This window comes from Lissotriton helveticus, chromosome 9 (genome assembly GCF_964261635.1).
Source record: "Lissotriton helveticus chromosome 9, aLisHel1.1, whole genome shotgun sequence".
Lineage (NCBI taxonomy): Eukaryota > Metazoa > Chordata > Amphibia > Caudata > Salamandridae > Lissotriton > Lissotriton helveticus.
In genome coordinates this window covers 600882054-600908751 of record NC_136070.1, presented here as the reverse complement: position 1 = coordinate 600908751, position 26698 = coordinate 600882054, and the positions used below count along the sequence as shown (strand labels likewise).

Genomic DNA, 26698 nt, shown 5'->3' with positions numbered 1-26698 from the left:
GTAGACTGAGTCCGTCCTCTCCTCTTTTACTACACGTTTGTTTGAGATTTTGGGTTTCTTACCACCCCATATAAATAAATCCCATTTATAAATGTGATTTGGAATAGTGAGCTTGAAATCATATATTATCTGGGAAGGATGTTAATGTTACTGCTGTTGTCTGCCAAACTAACAGTTAAGTAATATACAGCACATCTAGAGGTCGTCTTTGCTGTCAGCTAGTAGTGATAGAGAACTTGCTTTATATTACCCCTGTGATGTTGGCATTATATAATATCCCCAGATGTTTTCTCTCTTGCCCATTTAAAGGGGGATATTCCATGATCCTGGCTAACGCCAGATACTCACCATCTCAGATTTCTCAAGATTAAATTTGAATCACGAAAGAGTAACATACTCAGAATCTCTAATAATTTAGAAATATATTTTTCCGGATTCCCTAGCGTCAAAGTATCATCCACAAACAGATGTATTTTGTGGGGAAACAAACTAGGAATTTAGAAACTTGTTATATGTAAAGATAGCATACCCCCAGTCCTTTACTCCTTGGAGTACTGTTTTATACAGGAGAGTGTTAGCAAAGAAGAGTAACATCAGTAGCTAAGCAAAATATGTTTGTGTCATACACAAAGTGTGTAATTGACCCCATCTCCTTAAAAGAGTTCTGCGTCTTTAATAAAGTGTAATTCGACACATGCAAGCCTGAGGCCTTATTGGGTAGGTACTTTTTTTAATAACATCCACTACTTCCTCTTCCATAATAGCCTGCTCAAGGCTTTCTCATTCGTATTGTACCAGAAAGGATGATATATTATTGTAGTTGGTTGCTCCCTTGGTATATCCTCTTGAAAAGCATTGAACTCCCACTTCTTTCCTTTAAATAATTAGTGAGCCCTTCGAGTTTGCCACATTGGATATCTGTGTTGTGTCCTTGGGTAGCCTCAATCTAATAGCTAAGAGTTCTCCTTTTTGTCGAAGCATTGTTAAAAATGACACTCTCTCACCTTTCCTTAAGTAATAAGTCAATTTGCCCTCTCAGTGTTGTTAACTTAAGAGCCTGAGTCCTTTATGGTGTTGCCCTGCCAAATTAAGTTGGCCTCTAGCCTTTTTTTGTCAAGCTTAAATAGATATTCCTCTATTTTGTTTCTTCATTTTCTCCCCCTATACTCTGTCTTTGAGAACATTTTGGTCAAAGCATTTTCTTTGTGTTGTTCTAGGTAGACCTATAAAGGCACAGTTTCGTATAACTGAAGCGTGGTTTGAAATCGCAATTATATCTGAATCTACCCTATCTGACACCTTCAGTAGAACATTCAAGCTCCAAATAATATCTTATCTAGAGTATGATTTACAGAGACTTGAACAGAAAATATATTATTTGTCATTATGGGGAGTATTTCTCCAAAATTAAGAAGACCCATCCGGGAGAATGCTTAGCCTAATGAATGTGACAGTCCTCCACATAGATACTTAGCTGTTGGGTACTTATCAAAATGAATGGTTGCGCAGTGTTAAAATCCCCCATCCATGCTGCTTCCCCATTACTTTCCGTCTTATAATCTTTATAAGAGAGAATAGGACTCTCTTGAATAGAATTCAAAGCAATTGAGAACATTAGGTTAATTCTCTGCCTTCTAGTTGGCTTATTAGGATCACATACCTGGACTCTTTATTTTTTTATTATTTCTTCTATTTGAAAAGCTGGGTCTTGATAAATCATATCCATTATTCCTCTTGTTTAGAAGATGCATAGAACTGGGTTTGCTACAATCTGTGGGCCATAAGCTGATTATGTCATATCACTGTCCATGAATCCAACAAAAGTACCCACCATATTTTATGGTGCTTATTTGGTGAATTTAGGGTCATGTCGATCAAGATTAGTAATTGCTATTTCCAAAACATTGCGATTTGTATTGAATAGCAATTTGAAAATTACAGTTCCTAATGTATCAGAGTTAGCCTTTGATGTTGAAATTCCTTAGAATTCACATTTGCAAGTTTGTGATTACCAAAAAGCAATTCTCTAAATAATTAATCACATATTTGCAAATGCTTTTTTCTGGAGCAGCATGATGACCTTACAATGAGGAAGTGAGTCTTCCTTTGCTGTTTTCAGAACCCAGGTTCACATAGGAAGGCAGGCTGTCTCAACAGAGCAACTGTGACCTTGTTTGGAGGCTGTTTTTGTACAATCTGGTCAACATGTCCACAGATGGCAATGCTAAGGATGCAGAAGGGCGCAAGAGGAAGCTGAAATTCAGCGATAAAGAACTTGAGGTGCTCATCGAAGAGTGTGTTGCACACCATAGTGAGCTTTTTGGAAAGAGCTCGCTGCAAGTTCCAGAAAATGAGAAGAGAAGAATTTGGAAGGACATTCAGGCCAAGATCAGTGCGGTTGGTGTGACACAGCGCACTTTCGAAGAAATTCGCAAGCGCTGGTACGATCTGCGCTCACGTACCAAAGAAAAGGTGGCTAGCAAACTTGCAGAGCCACGGGTAACAGACGGAGAAAAATCCACACAGCCACCATCTACCCCTCTCGAAGACATGATTGAGGCTACGTTTCAGCCAGAAAATATTGTTTGGGTCTCCGACATTGATACCTCTGCCACACCCAGTACCTCCAAAGGTAAGGCTGTAATTTTTTAATATATAATCACGTTTTAGATATTTTTTACTCTTAGAAATGTATATTTACTTCGAAACTTAAAACCATGTCAGTTCACAAATTAATATTACCTTACTGATGCATTATGGGAGTTGTAGTTGGAGGTTTAACAATATAGACAGAGTATTCAAATGAAACATTTGGTAATCTTATCTAAAGGAGATACAAAATGTCATCAAAGTACTTGATAATAGATGTAAAAAGTTTTTTTAATAAATACTTGAAATAAATGTATTAAACAAAATTTAAGTGAACTAAAATAATTATCATATATCTCACAGATGTACCTACAATTACTGATGAAAGTGAACAGGAAGAAATTCAGGACTATCAGCCAGGTATGCAGGATGATAACATCCCAACTCCCACACCCACAACAACTGCACCACCCAGGCAGCAGAGCAACAGCGTCTCCACTCCCTGATTTAGAGGGCCAAAATGAGTGTGTAACAACAGACATGCCTACAACTCATTATGCCACAGCATCTAAACAATGGCATCCGTCCTTTCTTCCAAGCTGACACAATGCCATCAGAAGGCATAAAGTTGGTGTTATAAGGGCTTCTGAGGAAGTAGAAAATACTGCTTTGTTTGAAAGTGTCTGGTTTTATTGGTGGAGTGCCTGTAATGTAAAAGTTTAAGTCAGTAAGTACACAGTGTTGATGAAAAAAACATTTCAGAAATTAAGGATGACATAAAGCAGCTAAATACTAGTGTTTGGGGGCAAAAAGCTGCTGCTAAAAATTATATGAAAATTATAAATGCTGGTAAAGTATTATACACAGAAGTGCAACATGATAAACTAACGCTCCAACGTCACCATCATCAACTCATAGGCAGATAGGATGGTTTCACAAGATCTGTGCCTTGGCTGACAATTGCTATAGCAACCTTCTTTTGCTGCACAGTAAACATGCAGGTTGAGATGGCACATTGCAGTAGATATGTAGCATGTGGTTTAGTACAAGTCACTAGTGCTATTGAAAACATACAAACAGGACACATCTCAGCATCCGGTGGAGGGGGAAGTGAGGAGTTATCCAACCTAAGTAGCATTACTGCCCCCGAAGTTATGAATTTGTGTTGTAATCACAGACAAAGTACTTATAGAGAGAGCTCCCAAAGTCAAACTGCTGAGCACACCGAAAGGTTGAGTGGAGTGAGAGGAAGAAAGAAGTAGTTTGACCATGGTTTAGTGTTTAAAGTTCATATTGCTAAAATATAAATACATTTGTATTGTCAACGATGGCAACGTCGCTTTGGCACTGAATGTTTGATGACAATTTAAAACAATTTACCGGTAGTAAAGGTAATAAGAAGATCATTATAATTTACAGCCCTAACTCATTATTTTCTAACTTTAAAAAATATTTGTGTAGTCTCTGAACGTTGTTCTCTGCCATCTTCTGCCCTTGAGTCATCTGTAGGGTGATGAGGTTGGATTGTTTGCTCCTTTTCATCCGACTCTGGATCGGAAGGAATAGGGGTATTCCCCGAGATGTGGCAATGCTGTGGCGTATAGCCATGTTGCTACAATTTTGCAGCAGACGTCTGGTCTGTATTGGAGTACTCCACCATCCATGTGAAGATCTCTAAAGCATTTCAGTAGTCCAAAAGTCCTCTCTATCACATTTCTTGTTGATTGATATATAGCATTGTAGCGGCTCTCACTTTCAGAAGCAGAGTTCATATAAGGTTTTAAAATAAAGGAGCGCAAAGCATAAGTTCTGCCGCCTACAATAAAGTTTTTACACAATTAGTGTTGTGACAAATTAGAACTACATCTCCACTATGTACTAAGACAAATAGAAAAATATTTACCAAGTAAATATCCTTCACCAAATTCTACTCTAAGCAGGCATGTGTAAAGTCCACTATTGGGAACATTGAAAGAATCATGTGTGCTTCCTGGGAATCTGGCCACTATATCAGAAATCATATTAGAGGCACTGCACACCACTTGAATGTTGAATGAATGAGTATGTTTATGATTTGTAAATATGTACCCCATCTCTAATGAAGGACATTTTGGAACATGTGTCCATAAATACAGCCTATGACGTGGGAATTGACCTATGTGATAAAAAGTTAATTTTGTAAATTAACATTTCTGTGCTGTATTGGGAAATGTAATGTCATCATTAATCTTAATGAGCAATGCATCAAGAAATACTTGGAAAAAACATGAAAGCTCCCTTTGGGGAAACCCGACCAGCTACAACCTGGTAGCTTCATGAGGCTAAGAGGGGTATGGGGTGCAGTGAAGATAATACCTGCACAGGGGTGGGGATGGAATTTGTTTTGCAAGTGTTTCGCTCTAGCCGAGGATTCATTTCAGCAATTGAATATTAGATAAGGGCACTACTTAATCTGTACTTCTCAAAGATTTCCTCCTCTTTTTGATCAAACATAGTAATCCAAATTCTAAATATGCGCTCCTGTCATTTCCTCCTTTTCTGCAAACCTGCCAGTACCTCATCCTCATCCTCATCTCGCAATGACGTAGGGAGCGAGATGATTCGAGTTGGTAGTAAATTGCATGTGCAAAGCAGGCATTTTGCGCAATTTGCAAATGTTTGATACATAACAATAGTGATTCCATTATAGGAAATCGAAAGATACGATTTCCAATTTGGAGTAGCAATTTTCGCTTAAATTTCTAAACCCTAAAATAGTGGGGCGAATGCCTTTTTGATACATGAATAAAAAACTTTCGCATTTACAAACGTCAAAATGTAGCGATTCACACCTTTTGCATACACAAATAAGCTCGTTACTAATTGCCCTTAGTCCCCTAATATTTCAAATTAAGAAACACACCGTTGGTAGTAGGAACAGTGGTTGGGTAAGCAAGTGCTTTCCCTTTCACCCAGCTTATTTGTCTTACCTCAGTAGACATAACATTCTGGTATGCTTGAAAGTTCTTTCCCCGGGTCAGACTCTTCCCTATCACAAACTCAATAACAAAACATGGCAGAACCATAATATCTAACTTTAGTAACTCATCCTTCAGAGAGGGAAATAGAAACACCCTATATGTCTATCTCCCCTCCCTCCCCCAGTGTATATGTCCAATTAACAAGTTGTCAGGAAAGAATGAAGACCAATGTTCAGTTCAAAGGAGAGACACAACCACCTGATTAGGTAAACTAGAATAGCACTCCACTAAAGATTCATCAGTTGTGTTCTATTTTATTGCCTATTCTCCTGTTGTTTTGAACCTGCTCCCGTCCTTTTCTGTTCTTGACTTATGACATTTCTTCATCTATCTACTCCTCCAAACTTGTATTAGTAACCTAATATTGCCTTCTCTTCTCCAGGGAGTCATAACAGTGTAGTTGTTAGGATCAAAGTGGAACATATGTGCTAAAGGAAATGCCCATCTATATTTAATCTGCCTTTTCTTCTGCCTGTCTTAGTTTCTAGTTTCCAGTAGAACTCTTTTCTTATTCATTGTGTTTTAAGATAGATGATTCTGATGCAGCTCAATATTGCAGTCACTGATATTGACAGCTCAATGTTGCAGTCTCTACAGTTGATGCTTTAGGGCTTCTTTCAAAAACTTTTCCTTCACAGTAGATCAATCCAGATTTATCAGAATGCCTCCTGGCAGGCTCCAGAAAATATCCACAGCACCCCACTCTTCTGGCATGCACAATATAAGTGATTGTGTCATTCCAGTGAAGGCCTTTACATTTCCTTGTCTTCTCTTTAGTTACTGCGACTAAATACTGTGTACAGATGTATAGTATGATGCGCTACTCCTGGGTGTCTACGTTCAGGCATCTCTCAAATAACGAACAGCATGTACACTGTTCCTTTATATTCAGATTATCTGTGGCCCGGCAGATCTCCCATTACTCAAAGCATTATCTCTGTATTATTTCCCACTGAGCTTTCTTCTGTACTTTGGTATATATTTTTGTTCCATAGGTCTAAATCACCCTAAACCCACATGTATGCTGAAACCATGTTGCATAAGGGCTTCTCTCCATCTTTTAAACAGAAGCTATTCATCTCTCCGATCTGGTACACGTGGCCTTCCAGCTCCCATTCATCATCACTAGAACTGGATCTCTGTATGGTACAGTATTCATGGCAGGGACAGTCCCACTATCTTGCAAATTCCACTTCTCTGCTATCTTCAATTCCTTCTGCTCTGGACTCTACCGCAACTTTGCTCACACAGTGCCATATGTGACATGCCTTGCTCTCCCAGGCTGAAGATGGCACAACATGGCCATCAACAGCTTTCTATGACAGTTCGCCTGTCCTGACGAGCGCAGCCAGTTCTCGGAACACATCCACTCTTCTCCCTCATAGTAAGCAATCCTCTTAGTGGTAGGTTTTGAGTTGCTAAAAATCTGCTTGTGAAAAGGCCATTAGGAAGTGGTTTTGGGACGAGGTCACTTTCACACCTATCACATTGCTCCAGTGGTAGTGAAATGTCTATCTTCTCCTAAGGCTTTTGCCATGGATGCTGGATGGTATGCAATGGATAGTGCCCTGACCTTAAAAGGTTACCAATTGCCAAGTAGGAATTTCCAGTGACACTCCAGGCAGATGTGTGGTTGATTGGGCAGGTTAGGTCAGGTGCTTAAACATTAGGACCAGAAAACAGTAGCGGCCATGCCTCTCAAAATACCTTTCTTCTAACAGAGCAATTGAGATTAATGAGCTTTATAGTCCCTAAAGGCTATTGGTTGGGGGGAGCGGTGATGATGGAATTTGGAAGTGACTTTGTACCTGTGTCTAGGGGCAGCTGTGGTAATCAGAGATGCAGCTCTCCTCTCATCCAATATTACGCGAGGAAGACTTATTCAAATGTCATGCATTTGCATTGTAGTAGGCTAGCATTACTGTATTTGTATTCATCTAACAGGGCTATGGTTTAGAATTTCCAAAATCTGAACCTCAAAACTTTGTGTTAAGTGATAATAGTTCAGGGATCATGATTTGCTGCGTGCCCAGAGGTAAGCAAGTAAACCAAGCATCTGGTTTCAATGTGATGTCCCCAGTAAGGGCCTTCAGTGTGTGCCACAATCAGAGAGTAGTGTTAACCTCCAATAAAATCTTGTTCACCTAGTCGAAATCTTTGTCACATGACACTGGCTCAAGCTTCACATGGAACTGCCCTATCCAATGGTAGGCAAGTGAACCATGTGTCCTCATTAAAGAAGCCCTGTAGTGTGCCATCCCTGGTAAGGCTCTGCAAAAGTCTTACGTTCTAAAAAACAACACTGTGTCATCCTCCAATAGTGATTCTCTACTACACAGTTTTGGGTTTTCTACAATCTCCATTGCCTTTTTCCAAACCATTATAATAGGGCAGAGAAGGCCAGCAGAAAAAACAGGCAGAGAAAAACAATTACATGATGCCCACAATCCCAGGCACCCACCCCCAAAAGGTTTTCAGAATTTAATGACAGACATTTACTTATGGGTATGTCCAATAAGAATGGCAGTGTTTTTGAGTAGGTCATCCCCCACTCCAAACAATTTCAAAGTGCAGTTGCAGGCTCATACCACTTACAGACAGGGGTCAGTTAATCAGGTGTGTTGAACTGTGCTTGTCCATGATTTGCGCCTTGTATTAAAGTGTTCTGACATAGGCGATAGTTATCTATTCATTCATAGAGACTAGAGTTCCAACTGATGATTGATACGTATAATACATGTCCAAGATGTCAGGGCATGGACCGGTGAATATCCTACAGTTATCAACAGTTCTTCATACCCCTAGGCCCTAGTACATTTTAATGTATTGCCACTTACTTTCTGCAGGATGTGTAACATTTTGTAATATATTCCAAGTCCCTCCCATTGTAGCTCTGGAGGTATAGTGAGTGCTAATCAGAATCTGAAGCAGATGAATACGTTTTCCCCTATGAGACAATTAGGGTTACATTTCGAACCCTGTCTCTGTCCAGACTTCTAACTTACGCACCATATCCAGAACCTCGTAAACACTCTATGTAGATGCAAAACTAAATATTTAAAGAACGCAAAAAACAGAAATGTCTACACTGGGTCAGTCACCATTTTACATCTTAATTTAAGTTATTGATGGAGCGGTTGCACATGGTCTTTCTTTAAATGACAAAAATGAACAAACAACAAGGTCAGACAAAAGTTAAATACAAATGGAAATATCTTATGTCAAACATGAGAACTAAACATGTTTGCAAATGTAAGAAGTAGTCAGTTGAGCTAACATATTTCACTTGAACATTCATTTATTTTTGTATTTCTTTAGTAGTGTATTTTAATCAGTTTATGGATTCTCATTATTGTTTTATATCAGGTGATCCTGTTATCAGATCTATGTTTTCGCTAAATGGTAGGCATGAAGAATATACCAATTTCCTGGCTGAGCCTTGGCGCAAGAAGAGACACACAGGTTAGTAATTGCCATTGTCCTTAGATAAAGTTTAAATGTATTTAAGCTAATTCATTGGGTTGTACTCTGCTTGTAACATGCCTCTTGATTATTTACAATCTCCTGTAAAGAACAGTAAACCAATTAATGAAGAATGGAGGAAGGAGGCCAAGCAAATCTTTTACATCTTATCATTTTCTGAATTTCTTGTTTGTTCTTCCAGCTTTGTGTCACCAAGAAAGTGTTTGTAATGTAGTGACATGTTGTTTGCAGATGGATATGCTTATTGATTATGGTGCTTTATTTGACCACAATGAGGTTGTTGGTGTTTTGTCTCATCTTTATTATGAGGCCCAGATATCATATCAGTTTACTGTACCATTTGCCAATGGCATAAGGCCAAAAGACCCACAAGTTAAATGACAATGGCATGCAAGGTAAGAAAACAAAAAATAAACCATCATTGGCAAATTGTTAGCTGGCCTTTGGCTTTGCCACTGCTTATTGCTGATGCAGAAGAGCAGCTGAAAACATGGCTGCTGTTCCTCACTTTAAAGGATGTGTGTGAGACTAAATATACAGGTAAATACCCGTATAACCACAGTGAGTTATTTATTCTTAGTTTGCCAAATATTTTGCTTCTAGCATGTCAACCTGCAATTCCTTTAAAAATGTTGTGCATTCCTCTGTTCATGCCCTATCTAAGAAGGTGAAAAACAGAAGCAATGCTGGCCCTCAAGGTGATTTTACCTCGTAATTTATGAGAATACAAACAAGGGAAAAACCTTTTGTTTGTATGGGTTATTTTATTTAAACCCTTTCTGTCAATTTTTAATCATTTTGAAAAACATTTCATGGGTAAGAAAAAACACTAGTGACAAACATTTACAATATTTACAACTATCATACATACGAAATATCATACAATAATCACAGAATAACATACATACAAATGAATCCACAATTATATACAAGCTTCTCTAACAAGAGAAAACAATAATTCGACCATCACAAATAATTAATCTTTGCGAAGATTCAAATCATTAGAATGCCCCACCAGGGTCAAAGAACAGAAACAGGCAACAGAAATTTAAATTGAAACTCTTCAATCAGTTAAGTTTGAGAAATAACTCAAAGCTTTACTACATCAAAAATTGCCTATTTGCCGTTTTGCCGACGCGTTTCGAATCTGGATGCAATCTCAGATTCTCTTCAGGGCTCTGTCAATGTGGTATTCTACAAAAAGAAAGGAAGCTTGCTTTAACCACCATTCTTTAAAAAATTGAGTACCCCCTCAGGACAGAAAGTCACAGGGTTTTACCTTTTCGTGTGGATAACGCGGTCCCGCGGTCCAATTATTCAAATGAGATAGGGCTTTTGATTAGGCAGAAATTCTGTTGAAAGAATATGTGAATGGGAATCGGTTACCAGGCCATTCAGAGACACACCAATAGCGTGGTTCCACTACTGTAAAGCACACGAGTCATACCTTTAAGCTGTAGAGCACGGGGACGCTACTATTTCATTTCGCACTGTAAATCCCCCTCTGACAAATCAGTGACGCTGCCGCCTGAAAAGCAACAGACAAAGGCTGTACTTAACACTAGTTTACCGAATATTTGCGGGATTAGAATTACTTTCAATCGCGCATACCTGAAAGCTCTAAGTATGGAGCAAAGGAAGGTTGATGAACCGGTCCCGAGGATCCTTGGCTGTCGTGCGGGGAACAGGCTGGGGAACAGGCTGGCGTTGCCTCCGCGGCGTGCCACAGGGCGTGCTTCAATCGCGCTAGTTTCTAAAAGAATTATCTAAAATTATTTTGCGCAAAAACGCTGTGTTCTTTGCCATAGTTTAAGGACATGCTTACACCCACCTTGCTTTCCAACTGATGGACCAGGAAATGCGAACTCATTGGTGGAAAACCACCATGTGAGGTTCCTACATCATAGCAAGCCCGCCGCTCGGCATTGTGGTCTCTGTAGTTCCTCAGGCATGCAAAGGCTATTACAGGCGAGAAATCTCTGACAGAGAGTTGAGCCCCGTTTGGGTGCTATTGAATTTAAGTATCAAATATGCTTCTTTCTTTAGTAGCATTTGATCATTATTTGCACCCACAGTAGGTGAAGTCAGATTAAACAGCACAGTCCACTTGAACTCATTTTCCCCATGACTGTGATCAATGAAATGTTGAACAAGGGGCGCTGTGAGCACTTTGTTCTTAATGCGTGACCTATGTTGCGTCATGCGTGTATTGGCTTGTTGATTTGTCTTGCCTATATAAATTTTAGGACAAGGACAGATGATGGCATAAACAACATTTTTGGTTCTGCAGTTAGTGAAATTCGAGTGCGTCTACATTGTGGTAGTGTGGCGGAAAATTTTCCCTTCAATGGTTGTATCACACGCGACACAATTCCCACATCTGTGGTGACCCTCAATTGGTTTGAGACCCCATTGAGATAATAGGTCGCTTCTCGGTTTTGATGTTCTGATGTCTGCGCGCACTAGTTGCTGGCCAATATTCTGGTTTTTTCTAAAAGCGAATATTGGACGAGGGAATGGTATTCCTATATCATCTAGCAAATGCCAGTGTTTAAGAACCATCTGTCTTATTTTATGGGTTTCTGCACAAAATGTAGTGACGCAAACCAAACTCTCAAGTTCACGTTTATTTTTTGTCTCAAAGAGACATTCTCTAGGTGTATAACGCGCCCTCTTAAAGGAATGTTTCAGTAATTTCTTGGGGTAACCCCGTTGCCCCAATTCATCACAGAAGGTTTGGCCATGTTGCTCAAACTGTTCAACTTCTGAGCAATTTCTCCGAATCCGGAGGAGTTGCCCATATGGCAGGTTCGCCCTCAAATTTCTCGGATGCGAACTGCCATAGTGAAGGATGGTATTTTTATCCGTTGTCTTCTTGAATAATGATGATTTCAGAGTACCTCCCACATTACTTATCTCTACATCCAAAAAAGTCATTTTGACATTACTTGAATCAAGTGAGAACTGTATGTCGTGATGTCTTGAATTTATCCATTGGTGAAAGTTACTCAAGTCGGTGTGGCTCCCCTGCCACAGGAGCCACACGTCGTCGATGTAACGGTACCAATGCAGTATGTTTCGTGAATAAGGGTTATTTGTTTCTATGAACTTTTTTTCATATTCAGCCATATAAAGTACGGCCATCTCCGGAGCATAAGGGCACCCCATCGCGGTGCCCTTAACCTGCATGAAAAAATCGTCATTGAAGCGGAAATAATTCTTTTTAAGAGTTATTTCAGCCAGTCTTAGTATGAAGGATGTGTGGACTTTATGAGGTCTCTCTCTGGAGTCAAGGTAAAGTTCGATCACCTCTAACGCTTCTTCCTGCGGAATTTGAGTATAGAGGGACGTCACACCCATTGTCACCATTAGTTGTGATGTGTCATCAAACAAAGTGCCCTCTACTTTTAGCAGAAAATCCGTGGTGTCCCGTAGATAAGCCTTAACTGTAGTCACAAACGGCTTCAAAAAGAAATCCACAAATTTGGACAAAGGCTCAAGGCACGAATCGCACCCCGAAACGATCGATCGTCCGGGGGGATCGGACAGGTTTTTATGTATTTTAGGCAAAAAATATGCCACCGGAGTTCTGGGGAATTTTTTAATTAAAAAATCAGTTTCTTTAGGGCCCAAGAAACCACTTTCTTTGCCATTTTGAACAACATCAGCGATCAGGGATTGAATTTGTTGTAAAGGGTCTTCCCTCAGTTTGCGGTACCATTCCTGATTATTAACATGTGAACCTCCTTCAGCTAAATATTTGTCCCTTGGCCAAATGACAACAGCACCGCCCTTGTCGGCCTGCTTTATTACCAATGAGGGATCTTCCTTGAGATTTTTTAAGGCTGTCCGTTGTCCCTTAGTGATATTAGGTTTAACAAATTTCTGCTGATGTTCTAACTTATTGATGGATGACAAAAGAATTTGTTCAAATGCAAGTACTTGCTTTGGTATGTTCTGAGTAGGTAAAAAAGTGGATTTATTCCTGAGGCCCGTGGTCTCCATGTTATTATATGGAGGCTGGTTGGCAAAAAAGACTTTGAGTCGGATCTTGCGACAGAATTCTAACGTTTCTAACTTTAATTTAGTAAAGTCTATACGTCTAGTAGGAACAAATTTTAGCCCCAAATTCAATACTGACTCCTCGTCTTTTGACAATGTCCGAGCAGATAAATTAACTACGGTAGACGGGCTTTCTACGACTTGTAGAAGTTCCTCCGGGTTCGCATTTCCCATTGTGGTTTGAATCTTACTTTTTGCTGCTGGCCTTTCTCTAAAAAAGGAGTTTGTTTTTTATTAATCCCACCTCTTGAGTCCGAGCCAGATGACTCAGAGGACGAGGTTTCTGAGAAGGTTTTATACCTGTTTCTTGATCTTCCTTGAAAGTTGGAAAGAGCTCCTCGAGATTCTGGTTGGGAGTAGAAATCGTCTTTAAGGAAGGGATAAGCCCTTTCTAATGTAAAGGATTTGGAGTCCCTTTCGTACTGTGCTGACTTACTAGTGATTGTATTGTCTTTGAAAGATTGTATCTCTTTATCAATTTTCTCTAAAAGAGCTTTAGAGTCTGTAACCACTTGGCTGTCTCTGATGGCCGTAGTGAGTTCTTCAATTTCTTCTAGTTCCTTAGCACATAGTCTCTGGGCAGTTTCTATGGTATGGACCATAAGGTCCCTGCTGCACTTAGTATTTATACAGCTAAAGCCCTTTTTGTAGTCTACATCATCAGTAAAAATGACCGGGACATTTTTCACCTGAAGACCCCAAGGGATGGTCCCACCCCTTAGGTGCTTCAGGAGAAAATGGCCGTGTAGTTCCGTACGAATCTGTTTTTTACGGAGTCTAGTTAATTTCTCAGTTTCGTTCTGCTGCTGGGCTGAAGAGCTCAGAGTGACTTCTGCAAAGGGGGATGTGGCTAACAAATTCTTAATGTGGTTTTCAGAGAAAGACAAAGGGTCCTTCTCGCCCATTACTTTGGAGAGACAGAGATGTCTTTCCAGGCCGCGAGCCAAGAATAACTCACAACACGGAAGATTCAATGCCCTTAAAACTCTCGCGAGTATGCACTCGCTCTAGAATTTGTAACAAAGGGGAGTTTGGTCCTGGGACAGAGGGTCAGCTGGACCTTATAATACTGAAAAACAGAAGCAATGCTGGCCCTCAAGGTGATTTTACCTCGTAATTTATGAGAATACAAACAAGGGAAAAACCTTTTGTTTGTATGGGTTATTTTATTTAAACCCTTTCTGTCAATTTTTAATCATTTTGAAAAACATTTCATGGGTAAGAAAAAACACTAGTGACAAACATTTACAATATTTACAACTATCATACATACGAAATATCATACAATAATCACAGAATAACATACATACAAATGAATCCACAATTATATACAAGCTTCTCTAACAAGAGAAAACAATAATTCGACCATCACAAATAATTAATCTTTGCGAAGATTCAAATCATTAGAATGCCCCACCAGGGTCAAAGAACAGAAACAGGCAACAGAAATTTAAATTGAAACTCTTCAATCAGTTAAGTTTGAGAAATAACTCAAAGCTTTACTACATCAAAAATTGCCTATTTGCCGTTTTGCCGACGCGTTTCGAATCTGGATGCAATCTCAGATTCTCTTCAGGGCTCTGTCAATGTGGTATTCTACAAAAAGAAAGGAAGCTTGCTTTAACCACCATTCTTTAAAAAATTGAGTACCCCCTCAGGACAGAAAGTCACAGGGTTTTACCTTTTCGTGTGGATAACGCGGTCCCGCGGTCCAATTATTCAAATGAGATAGGGCTTTTGATTAGGCAGAAATTCTGTTGAAAGAATATGTGAATGGGAATCGGTTACCAGGCCATTCAGAGACACACCAATAGCGTGGTTCCACTACTGTAAAGCACACGAGTCATACCTTTAAGCTGTAGAGCACGGGGACGCTACTATTTCATTTCGCACTGTAAATCCCCCTCTGACAAATCAGTGACGCTGCCGCCTGAAAAGCAACAGACAAAGGCTGTACTTAACACTAGTTTACCGAATATTTGCGGGATTAGAATTACTTTCAATCGCGCATACCTGAAAGCTCTAAGTATGGAGCAAAGGAAGGTTGATGAACCGGTCCCGAGGATCCTTGGCTGTCGTGCGGGGAACAGGCTGGGGAACAGGCTGGCGTTGCCTCCGCGGCGTGCCACAGGGCGTGCTTCAATCGCGCTAGTTTCTAAAAGAATTATCTAAAATTATTTTGCGCAAAAACGCCGTGTTTTCTTTGCCATAGTTTAAGGACATGCTTACACCCACCTTGCTTTCCAACTGATGGACCAGGAAATGCGAACTCATTGGTGGAAAACCACCATGTGAGGTTCCTACATCATAGCAAGCCCGCCGCTCGGCATTGTGGTCTCTGTAGTTCCTCAGGCATGCAAAGGCTATTACAGGCGAGAAATCTCTGACAGAGAGTTGAGCCCCGTTTGGGTGCTATTGAATTTAAGTATCAAATATGCTTCTTTCTTTAGTAGCATTTGATCATTATTTGCACCCACAGTAGGTGAAGTCAGATTAAACAGCACAGTCCACTTGAACTCATTTTCCCCATGACTGTGATCAATGAAATGTTGAACAAGGGGCGCTGTGAGCACTTTGTTCTTAATGCGTGACCTATGTTGCGTCATGCGTGTATTGGCTTGTTGATTTGTCTTGCCTATATAAATTTTAGGACAAGGACAGATGATGGCATAAACAACATTTTTGGTTCTGCAGTTAGTGAAATTCGAGTGCGTCCACATTGTGGTAGTGTGGCGGAAAATTTTCCCTTCAATGGTTGTATCACACGCGACACAATTCCCACATCTGTGGTGACCCTCAATTGGTTTGAGACCCCATTGAGATAATAGGTCGCTTCTCGGTTTTGATGTTCTGATGTCTGCGCGCACTAGTTGCTGGCCAATATTCTGGTTTTTTCTAAAAGCGAATATTGGACGAGGGAATGGTATTCCTATATCATCTAGCAAATGCCAGTGTTTAAGAACCATCTGTCTTATTTTATGGGTTTCTGCACAAAATGTAGTGACGCAAACCAAACTCTCAAGTTCACGTTTATTTTTTGTCTCAAAGAGACATTCTCTAGGTGTATAACGCGCCCTCTTAAAGGAATGTTTCAGTAATTTCTTGGGGTAACCCCGTTGCCCCAATTCATCACAGAAGTTTTGGCCATGTTGCTCAAACTGTTCAACTTCTGAGCAATTTCTCCGAATCCGGAGGAGTTGCCCATATGGCAGGTTCGCCCTCAAATTTCTCGGATGCGAACTGCCATAGTGAAGGATGGTATTTTTATCCGTTGTCTTCTTGAATAATGATGATTTCAGAGTACCTCCCACATTACTTATCTCTACATCCAAAAAAGTCATTTTGACATTACTTGAATCAAGTGAGAACTGTATGTCGTGATGTCTTGAATTTATCCATTGGTAAAAGTTACTCAAGTCGGTGTGGCTCCCCTGCCACAGGAGCCACACGTCGTCGATGTAACGGTACCAATGCAGTATGTTTCGTGAATAAGGGTTATTTGTCTCTATGAACTTTTTTTCATATTCAGCCATATAAAGTACGGCCATCTCCGGAGCATAAGGGCACCCCATCGCGGTGCCCTTAACCTGCATGAAAAAATCGTCATTGAAGCGGAAATAATTCTTTTTAAGAGTTATTTCAGCCAGTCTTAGTATGAAGGATGTGGGGACTTTATGAGGTCTCTCTCTGGAGTCAAGGTAAAGTTCGATCACCTCTAACGCTTCTTCCTGCGGAATTTGAGTATAGAGGGACGTCACATCCATTGTCACCATTAGTTGTGATGTGTCATCAAACAAAGTGCCCTCTACTTTTAGCAGAAAATCCATGGTGTCCCGTAGATAAGCCTTAACTTTAGTCACAAACGGCTTCAAAAAGAAATCCACAAATTTGGACAAAGGCTCAAGGCACGAATCGCACCCCGAAACGATCGATCGTCCGGGGGGATCGGACAGGTTTTTATGTATTTTAGGCAAAAAATATGCCACCGGAGTTCTGGGGAATTTTTTAATTAAAAAATCAGTTTCTTTAGGGCCCAAGAAACCACTTTCTTTGCCATTTTGAACAACATCAGCGATCAGGGATTGAATTTGTTGTAAAGGGTCTTCCCTCAGTTTGCGGTACCATTCCTGATTATTAACATGTGAACCTCCTTCAGCTAAATATGTCCCTTGGCCAAATGACAACAGCACCGCCCTTGTCGGCCTGCTTTATTACCAATGAGGGATCTTCCTTGAGATTTTTTAAGGCTGTCCGTTGTCCCTTAGTGATATTAGGTTTAACAAATTTCTGCTGATGTTCTAACTTATTGATGGATGACAAAAGAATTTGTTCAAATGCAAGTACTTGCTTTGGTATGTTCTGAGTAGGTAAAAAAGTGGATTTATTCCTGAGGCCCGTGGTCTCCATGTTATTATATGGAGGCTGGTGGGCAAAAAAGACTTTGAGTCGGATCTTGCGACAGAATTCTAACGTTTCTAACTTTAATTTAGTAAAGTCTATAGTCTAGTAGGAACAAATTTTAGCCCCAAATTCAATACTGACTCCTCGTCTTTTGACAATGTCCGAGCAGATAAATTAACTACGGTAGACGGGCTTTCTACGACTTGTAGAAGTTCCTCCGGGTTCGCATTTCCCATTGTGGTTTGAATCTTACTTTTTGCTGCTGGCCTTTCTCTAAAAAAGGAGTCTGTTTTTTATTAATCCCACCTCTTGAGTCCGAGCCAGATGACTCAGAGGACGAGGTTTCTGAGAAGGTTTTATACCTGTTTCTTGATCTTCCTTGAAAGTTGGAAAGAGCTCCTCGAGATTCTGGTTGGGAGTAGAAATCGTCTTTAAGGAAGGGATAAGCCCTTTCTAATGTAAAGGATTTGGAGTCCCTTTCGTACTGTGCTGACTTACTAGTGATTGTATTGTCTTTGAAAGATTGTATCTCTTTATCAATTTTCTCTAAAAGAGCTTTAGAGTCTGTAACCACTTGGCTGTCGCTGATGGCCGTAGTGAGTTCTTCAATTTCTTCTAGTTCCTTAGCACATAGTCTCTGGGCAGTTTCTATGGTATGGACCATAAGGTCCCTGCTGCACTTAGTATTTATACAGCTAAAGCCCTTTTTGTAGTCTACATCATCAGTAAAAATGACCGGGACATTTTTCACCTGAAGACCCCAAGGGATGGTCCCACCCCTTAGGTGCTTCAGGAGAAAATGGCCGTGTAGTTCCGTACGAATCTGTTTTTTACGGAGTCTAGTTAATTTCTCAGTTTCGTTCTGCTGCTGGGCTGAAGAGCTCAGAGTGACTTCTGCAAAGGGGGATGTGGCTAACAAATTCTTAATGTGGTTTTCAGAGAAAGACAAAGGGTCCTTCTCGCCCATTACTTTGGAGAGACAGAGATGTCTTTCCAGGCCGCGAGCCAAGAATAACTCACAACACGGAAGATTCAATGCCCTTAAAACTCTCGCGAGTATGCACTCGCTCTAGAATTTGTAACAAAGGGGAGTTTGGTCCTGGGACAGAGGGTCAGCTGGACCTTATAATACTGAAAAACAGAAGCAATGCTGGCCCTCAAGGTGATTTTACCTCGTAATTTATGAGAATACAAACAAGGGAAAAACCTTTTGTTTGTATGGGTTATTTTATTTAAACCCTTTCTGTCAATTTTTTATCATTTTGAAAAACATTTCATGGGTAAGAAAAAACACTAGTGACAACATTTACAATATTTACAACTATCATACATACGAAATATCATACAATAATCACAGAATAACATACATACAAATGAATCCACAATTATATACAAGCTTCTCTAACAAGAGAAAACAATAATTCGACCATCACAAATAATTAATCTTTGCGAAGATTCAAATCATTAGAATGCCCCACCAGGGTCAAAGAACAGAAACAGGCAACAGAAATTTAAATTGAAACTCTTCAATCAGTTAAGTTTGAGAAATAACTCAAAGCTTTACTACATCAAAAATTGCCTATTTGCCGTTTTGCCGACGCGTTTCGAATCTGGATGCAATCTCAGATTCTCTTCAGGGCTCTGTCAATGTGGTATTCTACAAAAAGAAAGGAAGCTTGCTTTAACCACCATTCTTTAAAAAATTGAGTACCCCCTCAGGACAGAAAGTCACAGGGTTTTACCTTTTCGTGTGGATAACGCGGTCCCGCGGTCCAATTATTCAAATGAGATAGGGCTTTTGATTAGGCAGAAATTCTGTTGAAAGAATATGTGAATGGGAATCGGTTACCAGGCCATTCAGAGACACACCAATAGCGTGGTTCCACTACTGTAAAGCACACGAGTCATACCTTTAAGCTGTAGAGCACGGGGACGCTACTATTTCATTTCGCACTGTAAATCCCCCTCTGACAAATCAGTGACGCTGCCGCCTGAAAAGCAACAGACAAAGGCTGTACTTAACACTAGTTTACCGAATATTTGCGGGATTAGAATTACTTTCAATCGCCCATACCTGAAAGCTCTAAGTATGGAGCAAAGGAAGGTTGATGAACCGGTCCCGAGGATCCTTGGCTGTCGTGCGGGGAACAGGCTGGGGAACAGGCTGGCGTTGCCTCCGCGGAGGCAACGCCAGCCTGTTCCCCAGCCTGTTCCCCGCACGACAGCCAAGGATCCTCGGGACCGGTTCATCAACCTTCCTTTGCTCCATACTTAGAGCTTTCAGGTATGCGCGATTGAATGTAATTCTAATCCCGCAAATATTCGGTAAACTAGTGTTAAGTACAGCCTTTGTCTGTTGCTTTTCAGGCGGCAGCGTCACTGATTTGTCAGAGGGGGATTTACAGTGCGCGGAGGCAACGCCAGCCTGTTCCCCAGCCTGTTCCCCGCACGACAGCCAAGGATCCTCGGGACCGGTTCATCAACCTTCCTTTGCTCCATACTTAGAGCTTTCAGGTATGCGCGATTGAAAGTAATTCTAATCCCGCAAATATTCGGTAAACTAGTGTTAAGTACAGCCTTTGTCTGTTGCTTTTCAGGCGGCAGCGTCACTGATTTGTCAGAGGGGGATTTACAGTGCGAAATGAAATAGTAGCGTCCCCGTGCTCTACAGCTTAAAGGTATGACTCGTGTGCTTTACAGTAGTGGAACCACGCTATTGGTGTGTCTCTGAATGGCCTGGTAACCGATTCCCATTCACATATTCTTTCAACAGAATTTCTGCCTAATCAAAAGCCCTATCTCATTTGAATAATTGGACCGCGGGACCGCGTTATCCACACGAAAAGGTAAAACCCTGTGACTTTCTGTCCTGAGGGGGTACTCAATTTTTTAAAGAATGGTGGTTAAAGCAAGCTTCCTTTCTTTTTGTAGAATACCACATTGACAGAGCCCTGAAGAGAATCTGAGATTGCATCCAGATTCGAAACGCGTCGGCAAAACGGCAAATAGGCAATTTTTGATGTAGTAAAGCTTTGAGCTATTTCTCAAACTTAACTGATTGAAGAGTTTCAATTTAAATTTCTGTTGCCTGTTTCTGTTCTTTGACCCTGGTGGGGCATTCTAATGATTTGAATCTTCGCAAAGATTAATTATTTGTGATGGTCGAATTATTGTTTTCTCTTGTTAGAGAAGCTTGTATATAATTGTGGATTCATTTGTATGTATGTTATTCTGTGATTATTGTATGATATTTCGTATGTATGATAGTTGTAAATATTGTAAATGTTTGTCACTAGTGTTTTTTCTTACCCATGAAATGTTTTTCAAAATGATTAAAAATTGACAGAAAGGGTTTAAATAAAATAACCCATACAAACAAAAGGTTTTTCCCTTGTTTGTATTCTCATAAATTACGAGGTAAAATCACCTTGAGGGCCAGCATTGCTTCTGTTTTTCAGTATTATAAGGTCCAGCTGACCCTCTGTCCCAGGACCAAACTCCCCTTTGTTACAAATTCTAGAGCGAGTGCATACTCGCGAGAGTTTTAAGGGCATTGAATCTTCCGTGTTGTGAGTTATTCTTGGCTCGCGGCCTGGAAAGATATCTCTGTCTCTCCAAAGTAATGGGCGAGAAGGACACTTTGTCTTTCTCTGAAAACCACATTAAGAATTTGTTAGCCACATCCCCCTTTGCAGAAGTCACTCTGAGCTCTTCAGCCCAGCAGCAGAACGAAACTGAGAAATTAACTAGACTCCGTAAAAAACAGATTCGTACGGAACTACACGGCCATTTTCTCCTGAAGCACCTAAGGGGTGGGACCATCCCTTGGGGTCTTCAGGTGAAAAATGTCCCGGTCATTTTTACTGATGATGTAGACTACAAAAAGGGCTTTAGCTGTATAAATACTAAGTGCAGCAGGGACCTTATGGTCCATACCATAGAAACTGCCCAGAGACTATGTGCTAAGGAACTAGAAGAAATTGAAGAACTCACTACGGCCATCAGCGACAGCCAAGTGGTTACAGACTCTAAAGCTCTTTTAGAGAAAATTGATAAAGAGATACAATCTTTCAAAGACAATACAATCACTAGTAAGTCAGCACAGTACGAAAGGGACTCCAAATCCTTTACATTAGAAAGGGCTTATCCCTTCCTTAAAGACGATTTCTACTCCCAACCAGAATCTCGAGGAGCTCTTTCCAACTTTCAAGGAAGATCAAGAAACAGGTATAAAACCTTCTCAGAAACCTCGTCCTCTGAGTCATCTGGCTCGGACTCAAGAGGTGGGATTAATAAAAAACAAACTCCTTTTTTAGAGAAAGGCCAGCAGCAAAAAGTAAGATTCAAACCACAATGGGAAATGCGAACCCGGAGGAACTTCTACAAGTCGTAGAAAGCCCGTCTACCGTAGTTAATTTATCTGCTCGGACATTGTCAAAAGACGAGGAGTCAGTATTGAATTTGGGGCTAAAATTTGTTCCTACTAGACGTATAGACTTTACTAAATTAAAGTTAGAAACGTTAGAATTCTGTCGCAAGATCCGACTCAAAGTCTTTTTTGCCAACCAGCCTCCATATAATAACATGGAGACCACGGGCCTCAGGAATAAATCCACTTTTTTACCTACTCAGAACATACCAAAGCAAGTACTTGCATTTGAACAAATTCTTTTGTCATCCATCAATAAGTTAGAACATCAGCAGAAATTTGTTAAACCTAATATCACTAAGGGACAACGGACAGCCTTAAAAAATCTCAAGGAAGATCCCTCATTGGTAATAAAGCAGGCCGACAAGGGCGGTGCTGTTGTCATTTGGCCAAGGGACATATTTAGCTGAAGGAGGTTCACATGTTAATAATCAGGAATGGTACCGCAAACTGAGGGAAGACCCTTTACAACAAATTCAATCCCTGATCGCTGATGTTGTTCAAAATGGCAAAGAAAGTGGTTTCTTGGGCCCTAAAGAAACTGATTTTTTAATTAAAAAATTCCCCAGAACTCCGGTGGCATATTTTTTGCCTAAAATACATAAAAACCTGTCCGATCCCCCCGGACGATCGATCGTTTCGGGGTGCGATTCGTGCCTTGAGCCTTTGTCCAAATTTGTGGATTTCTTTTTGAAGCCGTTTGTGACTAAAGTTAAGGCTTATCTACGGGACACCATGGATTTTCTGCTAAAAGTAGAGGGCACTTTGTTTGATGACACATCACAACTAATGGTGACAATGGATGTGACGTCCCTCTATACTCAAATTCCGCAGGAAGAAGCGTTAGAGGTGATCGAACTTTACCTTGACTCCAGAGAGAGACCTCATAAAGTCCCCACATCCTTCATACTAAGACTGGCTGAAATAACTCTTAAAAAGAATTATTTCCGCTTCAATGACGATTTTTTCATGCAGGTTAAGGGCACCGCGATGGGGTGCCCTTATGCTCCGGAGATGGCCGTACTTTATATGGCTGAATATGAAAAAAAGTTCATAGAGACAAATAACCCTTATTCACGAAACATACTGCATTGGTACCGTTACATCGACGACGTGTGGCTCCTGTGGCAGGGGAGCCACACCGACTTGAGTAACTTTCACCAATGGATAAATTCAAGACATCACGACATACAGTTCTCACTTGATTCAAGTAATGTCAAAATGACTTTTTTGGATGTAGAGATAAGTAATGTGGGAGGTACTCTGAAATCATCATTATTCAAGAAGACAACGGATAAAAATACCATCCTTCACTATGGCAGTTCGCATCCGAGAAATTTGAGGGCGAACCTGCCATATGGGCAACTCCTCCGGATTCGGAGAAATTGCTCAGAAGTTGAACAGTTTGAGCAACATGGCCAAAACTTCTGTGATGAATTGGGGCAACGGGGTTACCCCAAGAAATTACTGAAACATTCCTTTAAGAGGGCGCGTTATACACCTAGAGAATGTCTCTTTGAGACAAAAAATAAACGTGAACTTGAGAGTTTGGTTTGCGTCACTACATTTTGTGCAGAAACCCATAAAATAAGACAGATGGTTCTTAAACACTGGCATTTGCTAGATGATATAGGAATACCATTCCCTCGTCCAATATTCGCTTTTAGAAAAAACCAGAATATTGGCCAGCAACTAGTGCGCGCAGACATCAGAACATCAAAACCGAGAAGCGACCTATTATCTCAATGGGGTCTCAAACCAATTGAGGGTCACCACAGATGTGGGAATTGTGTCGCGTGTGATACAACCATTGAAGGGAAAATTTTCCGCCACACTACCACAATGTGGACGCACTCGAATTTCACTAACTGCAGAACCAAAAATGTTGTTTATGCCATCATCTGTCCTTGTCCTAAAATTTATATAGGCAAGACAAATCAACAAGCCAATACACGCATGACGCAACATAGGTCACGCATTAAGAACAAAGTGCTCACAGCGCCCCTTGTTCAACATTTCATTGATCACAGTCATGGGGAAAATGAGTTCAAGTGGACTGTGCTGTTTAATCTGACTTCACCTACTGTGGGTGCAAATAATGATCGAATGCTACTAAAGAAAGAAGCATATTTGATACTTAAATTCAATAGCACCCAAACGGGGCTCAACTCTCTGTCAGAGATTTCTCGCCTGTAATAGCCTTTGCATGCCTGAGGAACTACAGAGACCACAATGCCGAGCGGCGGGCTTGCTATGATGTAGGAACCTCACATGGTGGTTTTCCACCAATGAGTTCGCATTTCCTGGTCCATCAGTTGGAAAGCAAGGTGGGTGTAAGCATGTCCTTAAACTATGGCAAAGAAAACACGGCGTTTTTGCGCAAAATAATTTTAGATAATTCTTTTAGAAACTAGCGCGATTGAAGCACGCCCTGTGGCACGCCGCGGAGGCAACGCCAGCCTGTTCCCCAGCCTGTTCCCCGCACGACAGCCAAGGATCCTCGGGACCGGTTCATCAACCTTCCTTTGCTCCATACTTAGAGCTTTCAGGTATGCGCGATTGAAAGTAATTCTAATCCCGCAAATATTCGGTAAACTAGTGTTAAGTACAGCCTTTGTCTGTTGCTTTTCAGGCGGCAGCGTCACTGATTTGTCAGAGGGGGATTTACAGTGCGAAATGAAATAGTAGCGTCCCCGTGCTCTACAGCTTAAAGGTATGACTCGTGTGCTTTACAGTAGTGGAACCACGCTATTGGTGTGTCTCTGAATGGCCTGGTAACCGATTCCCATTCACATATTCTTTCAACAGAATTTCTGCCTAATCAAAAGCCCTATCTCATTTGAATAATTGGACCGCGGGACCGCGTTATCCACACGAAAAGGTAAAACCCTGTGACTTTCTGTCCTGAGGGGGTACTCAATTTTTTAAAGAATGGTGGTTAAAGCAAGCTTCCTTTCTTTTTGTAGAATACCACATTGACAGAGCCCTGAAGAGAATCTGAGATTGCATCCAGATTCGAAACGCGTCGGCAAAACGGCAAATAGGCAATTTTTGATGTAGTAAAGCTTTGAGTTATTTCTCAAACTTAACTGATTGAAGAGTTTCAATTTAAATTTCTGTTGCCTGTTTCTGTTCTTTGACCCTGGTGGGGCATTCTAATGATTTGAATCTTCGCAAAGATTAATTATTTGTGATGGTCGAATTATTGTTTTCTCTTGTTAGAGAAGCTTGTATATAATTGTGGATTCATTTGTATGTATGTTATTCTGTGATTATTGTATGATATTTCGTATGTATGATAGTTGTAAATATTGTAAATGTTTGTCACTAGTGTTTTTTCTTACCCATGAAATGTTTTTCAAAATGATTAAAAATTGACAGAAAGGGTTTAAATAAAATAACCCATACAAACAAAAGGTTTTTCCCTTGTTTGTATTCTCATAAATTACGAGGTAAAATCACCTTGAGGGCCAGCATTGCTTCTGTTTTTCAGTATTATAAGGTCCAGCTGACCCTCTGTCCCAGGACCAAACTCCCCTTTGTTACAAATTCTAGAGCGAGTGCATACTCGCGAGAGTTTTAAGGGCATTGAATCTTCCGTGTTGTGAGTTATTCTTGGCTCGCGGCCTGGAAAGACATCTCTGTCTCTCCAAAGTAATGGGCGAGAAGGACCCTTTGTCTTTCTCTGAAAACCACATTAAGAATTTGTTAGCCACATCCCCCTTTGCAGAAGTCACTCTGAGCTCTTCAGCCCAGCAGCAGAACGAAACTGAGAAATTAACTAGACTCCGTAAAAAACAGATTCGTACGGAACTACACGGCCATTTTCTCCTGAAGCACCTAAGGGGTGGGACCATCCCTTGGGGTCTTCAGGTGAAAAATGTCCCGGTCATTTTTACTGATGATGTAGACTACAAAAAGGGCTTTAGCTGTATAAATACTAAGTGCAGCAGGGACCTTATGGTCCATACCATAGAAACTGCCCAGAGACTATGTGCTAAGGAACTAGAAGAAATTGAAGAACTCACAACGGCCATCAGAGACAGCCAAGTGGTTACAGACTCTAAAGCTCTTTTAGAGAAAATTGATAAAGAGATACAATCTTTCAAAGACAATACAATCACTAGTAAGTCAGCACAGTACGAAAGGGACTCCAAATCCTTTACATTAGAAAGGGCTTATCCCTTCCTTAAAGACGATTTCTACTCCCAACCAGAATCTCGAGGAGCTCTTTCCAACTTTCAAGGAAGATCAAGAAACAGGTATAAAACCTTCTCAGAAACCTCGTCCTCTGAGTCATCTGGCTCGGACTCAAGAGGTGGGATTAATAAAAAACAAACTCCTTTTTTAGAGAAAGGCCAGCAGCAAAAAGTAAGATTCAAACCACAATGGGAAATGCGAACCCGGAGGAACTTCTACAAGTCGTAGAAAGCCCGTCTACCGTAGTTAATTTATCTGCTCGGACATTGTCAAAAGACGAGGAGTCAGTATTGAATTTGGGGCTAAAATTTGTTCCTACTAGACGTATAGACTTTACTAAATTAAAGTTAAAAACGTTAGAATTCTGTCGCAAGATCCGACTCAAAGTCTTTTTTGCCAACCAGCCTCCATATAATAACATGGAGACCACGGGCCTCAGGAATAAATCCACTTTTTTACCTACTCAGAACATACCAAAGCAAGTACTTGCATTTGAACAAATTCTTTTGTCATC

At 40.6% G+C, this 26698-nt stretch overlaps 1 protein-coding gene across 3 annotated transcripts in view; it reads left to right on the top strand.

Annotated features, from left to right (window-relative positions):
- The window catches only part of LOC144781659 (uncharacterized), a 76055-nt gene that overhangs the window by 32027 nt on the left and 17330 nt on the right, over positions 1 to 26698 (top strand). For 2 of the 3 annotated variants that reach the window (XM_078660625.1, XM_078660626.1), the window contains 3 exons: positions 2216 to 2632; positions 2953 to 3009; positions 8976 to 9071. In XM_078660625.1, the coding sequence (XP_078516751.1) occupies positions 2216 to 2632; positions 2953 to 3009; positions 8976 to 9071 (570 nt within the window). Of the gene's footprint in view, positions 1 to 2119; positions 2633 to 2952; positions 3010 to 8975; positions 9072 to 26698 lie in introns of all 3 variants that reach the window. The other variant, XM_078660627.1, reaches the window with a different exon arrangement.